This window comes from Nansenia antarctica (genome assembly GCF_963989245.1).
Source record: "Nansenia antarctica genome assembly, chromosome: 7".
Classification (NCBI taxonomy): Eukaryota; Metazoa; Chordata; class Actinopteri; order Argentiniformes; family Microstomatidae; genus Nansenia; species Nansenia antarctica.
In genome coordinates, this window is record NC_137677.1 from 49,996,709 (window position 1) to 50,001,708 (window position 5,000).

Here is a 5,000-nt window from a genome sequence, read left to right on the forward strand (position 1 = left end):
GTCTACCTGTCACTTCCGCTAGCAAGCCTGTATAGACCCTGCCACTTATCCAGCATATACACACACACACACACACACACACACACACACACGTACACACACTCTCTTACTTTACACCAATTCACACAGACACACGCTCACTTAGCTATCTACCCGAGCTATCGCGCTAGTGCTAGCAGCGTCAGCAGGGAATCAATCTCTCTAAACAAACAAACACACACACACACACACACACACACACACCCAAACACACATCGCTATCAGCGCAGACAGCAGCGCTAGCGCTCTGTCTGTTCCTCTTTTATCAGCCCCCCCCTCCCTCTTCTAGTTTCCATAGCGTTACCGCCTGGGGGAAGAGCTGCTCAGAGGACCTGGGAATCTTCATTAAGTCTAATTACATCAAACGAGATGAGAGATTAGAGGCCAAGACGAACCACATCAGGGAAACGAGAGAGAGAGAGAGAGAGAGAGAGAGAGAGAGAGAGGGGGCGGGGGGGCGGGGGAGCGACGACAGTGGTATGGAAGGAGACAGAGAGAGGAAGAAACTGGATAGTAAAGGGGGAAATAAAAAATGGTGGTGGTTTCCTGATACTCAATCGTTTTCCTGATACTCAATGTTTTTTCAGTGGTCCGCGAAGTGCATGGGAAGGAAAGATGGAGGGGGAGAAAGAGAACGAGAGAGAGAGAGAGAGAGAGAAAAAGAAAGAGATAGTACAGTCAGTAGCTGAAAAAGATGGGGGGAGTCAGCACATTAGCTTCCCTAGCGCACCACACACACACACACACACGCACACGCATACTCATACTGTGTGACAATAATTGTGTCGGTATTGGTGTGTGTGTGTGTGTGTGTGCGTGTGTGTGTGTTTGAGAGACACACCATCTCTCTCACCACACCCCCTCCTCCATGTCCTCTTTGTCTCTGCTTCCTTCTCTTCCCTTCTCCTCCCACTCTCTGTCCCATCCCTCTCTTTTATGCATGGCCTGTGTGGAGTGGTTGAACAGGTAGTTCATGATCTCTCACTCTGCCCGGGCCTGATAGCATCTCCCAGGTCAGAGTGTGATAGAGCGGAGGCCTGTAGCGCAGCATATCGCCCCCCAGCGCCCTCCTCTCTCCTCTCTCCTCTCCGACTGAAGACTGTAATTAATGCCCCTTTCATCCATCTTCATCCATCACTTCAGAGCAGAGCTGGAGAGGGGGCTCGCGTGCGTGTGTCTGTGTGTGTGTGTGTGTGTGTGTGTGTGTACAGCTTCAGGTCTTCTTCTTTTGGTTTCCTTCTCCCTCCCTCGCCCTTTCACTTTTCTTTTCCTCTGGTCTTCGTTCCGTACGTTTGCTCCTGCTGTTCCCTACGACAGTGTGTCCTTATCTCTGTCCTCCCAGTCATCTCTCTCCCTCTCTTCCCGCATGCCTCAGTTCCCCTGTCCCCTTTTGTGGTCAGTCGTCATTCTCTCTCTCTCTCTCTCTCTCTCTCTCTCCCCCCCCCCCCCCCTCTCTCTTGGGGTAGTGCTCAGCTGTAGAGCACAGCGGACTCTAATGGCAGACCATTATCATGCTAATTAGAGCACTTTGTAGCTGCCGCCCATCACCAGCGCCCCCCTCCCCCCCCCCTATCGTTAAAAAGCCCACCCCCCCTCCCCCACCCCCAATCGTTAACGGAATGCGCAGCAACGTAATTGGACGCCATTTATTCCGGAGAGCAGGTTATTAAATCACACGGGGGTGAGGGGAGCGTGTCGTCAATGTCGTGTCCCTCTCTGAAACCCGGCTGCCTCCGTCTCCCCTCTCCCAGTACCCCAACCCCCCCCGTACTTATAACTCCTCCAGCTAAGTATGTCGGCTACATGGCTAGAATAGAATACAAGGGGATTTGAATGCAGCTCATGCTCTGTGAAATCGACTCGAACTTGAATGTGAACGCAATTATGTCATTCACTGAACAAGATCTGTCGTCTCCGGTTCTCGGGTTTGGCTTCTCGTTCAGGATGGAGAGACACAAATATGTGAGGGTTTTTGGTCGGACCTGTTCTTCCTTGTGGATGCGCGCCAGTCTCACTTAGGTGTGTTTCAGTGTTCAGGTATCAGGAAACCATGACAGTACTGTTTACTGTTTGCCCTCCCCGGTCTGAAATATTTTGACAGACACACTATTGTTTAGTTAAGCACTTATGAAAACATCTCAGGCTGCGTTGCTAACACACAGCATTCCCGGAGGGGGGGGGGGGGGGGGGGAGAACAGGATGGGCATTCTTCCAGGCAGTGACCTAAGGCTTTTGAAACGTTGCTAAAATGTTGCTGCTTCGGACGCCCATCCTGTGGTCTTATCTGGCACCGTGTTGCACAAACAGTGCAGTCTGGGACACCGCCTGTGCATGCTACTGGTACAGCACAAGGCCACGCCGGTGTTTTTTGTTTTTGTTTCAACCGTCCGTGTACAGTACTATACCGGTCAAAAGTTTGGACGCACTTCCCCCGTTCAATTGAATGGGGAAAGTGTGTCCAAACGTTTGACCGGTACTGTATGTCTGATGGTGCTTCATGCTGTTGTGTTCTGTCCCGGGTGTCGTGTCGTGTGTGTTGTCTTTGGATGGTTAGTTATGTCACATCGCGAGGCAACGTGTCGACGTGTTTGCGGGGAGAGCAGCTGGAGAGTGGGGCGGAGGATCACCGGGAGGTTGCGTCGTGGTTGCGGGGCTGACAGGCGGGGGGGGGGGGGGGGGGGGGGGGGGAGAGACTCAGTCGGACTGTTGTTGTTGTCGTCTGACGGGGAGGGAGGTTGGAACTCCTCGGAGCTTACATCACTCTCCAGTCTCTCGCTGTCACAGCGATGACTTAATAACACAGGGAACGACAGCACCGCGCTCCTCCCTCCCTCCCTCCACCCTCTCTCCTTCCCTCCCTCCCTCCCTCTCTCCACCCTCCCTCCCTCCCTCTCTCCACCCTCCCTCCCTCCCTCTCTCCACTCTCCCTCCCTCCCTCTCTCTCTCCACCCTCCCTCTCTCCCTCTCTCCCCCCCCTGCCTACCTCTCTCTCTCTCTCTCTCTCTCTCTCTCTCTCTCTCTCTCTCTATCTTCTGATGAATACCAATCATTTCTGCGGTTGTTTTTCTTTCTTTCTTTCTGTCTTTGTTGATCCCTCCGTCCTCGCCGTATTCCAGACGTTTCTGCTATTCCGTCCGACTCTCCTTCTCCTTCCCTCTCTCTCAGCAGTGGGCAGGGACACAATTAAACCCCAAATTCGTCCTTCCCAAGCAGCGCTTTGAAATATCCAGAAATGTCAAATCAAAGGGTGTAGGCTACTCATTGAGATATCTGCACAAATACAAACGACATCGATACATGATTGATCATTCGATTTAGTTAGGTTAATATGATGAAATGATCCGAAATAATTTTGTATTTACATTTACAAGTTTGGCATTTAGCAGACGCCTTTATCCAAAGTGACTTACAACAACTAGGCTACATTTGTCTATATACTCCATGTATATTGTTATGTAAAATATGCGTTGCAAAACAATTAAACTGAAAGTGAGAGGACTTGACTCAAGTACATACAGATCTGGCAACCTGGGATGTGATCATAATGACAACATTTCTTACAAAATTAGGTAATGCGGGCTATCGATTTGAGGACGGGTCGATGACTATGACGTTTGAATAAAAGCATGTTGCAAATGTCATGAAAGCAGTAGTTACTCATTTAAGAATAACCAGGCTAAGGAAAGGGCTGAAATTTCAGAGGATTTAGGGTTCTCATCTTCATACATTCATCTTCGTATTTGCATGGATATCTTTCATTCACGCATAGAATATAGTAGTTTGTAATATATTGTGAATTGAATTTGAACATGAATTGAATTCTGATTTGGATTGCTCCCCCATTTTCTCCCCATTCACAGATGGTACGTCCCGCTCTTCACCCTCATCTTCCTCATGATCTGCTGCTACGCCAGAATCATCTATGTGGCCAATGAGAGGGTGAGCTTCCTTCCACTGCGATAAGTCAATAAGACATAGAGGTTTCGTTATCTGAATTCTGAGTGGCCAATTAGGAAATCGGTCGGATTCCTGACTTGCCGATCGCCAAATCAATGCTTTTCTTCTGTCTGTCTGTGTCTGTGTCTGTGTCTGTGTCTGTGTCTGTGTGTGTGTGTGTGTGTGTGTGTGTGTATTTTCCTCGCAAACCAAAACTGGAAGCAAGGGAGAAATTCAGGTTTCTCTCTCACTCCACCCTCCTCCATAGTTCCACTCCCTCCCTCCCCCCTCCCTCCCTCCCTCTCTTGTCCTTCCCACGTCCGCTCCCTCCCTTGCTGAGAGCTTTGGGTTCGGTGCTACAGTGAGGGTGTAGTAGTGGAACCCTAGAGGCAACATTCCAGAAGGTTCCACATAGCCGCTGTTCCCCTGGTTTCACGTCACAGGCATGGCCAGGGCTGAAATTGTGTTACATGACTTATGTTATAAAACTTGCTTCTTGAGACAGACAGAGACAGAGACAGATTGACTGACTGACTGACTGACTGACTGAGAGACATCTACAGACAGAGACAGTCTGTCTGTCTCTGTCTGTCTCTCAGTCTGTCTGTCAGGCTGTCTGTCTGTCTGTAGATGTCTCTCAGACAGACAGAAGGAGACCAAGTACCATTCCTTTTATCATGTCTGTGATAAAGAGAATAAATGAAATGGGTTGGTGTGCAACCTACTTCTCATATCTCCTTCTGCTCTCTGCTTCCTCTCTCATCCTCATTTGCCCTCTCTCTCTCTCTCTCTCTTTCTATCTCTCTCTCTCTCTCTCTTCTCTCTTTATCTCTTTCTATCTTCCTCTCTCTCACTCTCTCTTTCCGTCATCCTCTGACTCGCTCACTCCCTCTCTCTTTCTATCTTCCTCTCTCTCCATCTTTTTCTGTATTATATTTATGAAGAGCTCAAGCCTTATCTATTCACTGCTGCGGCTGCCTCACTGTAAGGAATTTCAAAAGCTTTGAGAGGGGAGTAGGTGGCGA

General features: G+C 49.5%; 1 protein-coding gene across 1 annotated transcript in view; it reads left to right on the forward strand.

The window, feature by feature from the left end:
* Window positions 1-5,000, forward strand: part of LOC308162720 (cyclic AMP receptor-like protein A) — a gene marked incomplete at both ends in the record, with an annotated part of 57,760 nt that overhangs the window by 30,507 nt on the left and 22,253 nt on the right. Inside the window, one exon of the mRNA XM_080536862.1 lies at window positions 3,900-3,978. Coding sequence (XP_080392988.1) covers window positions 3,900-3,978 — 79 coding nt within the window. The remainder of the gene's footprint in view (window positions 1-3,899; window positions 3,979-5,000) is intronic.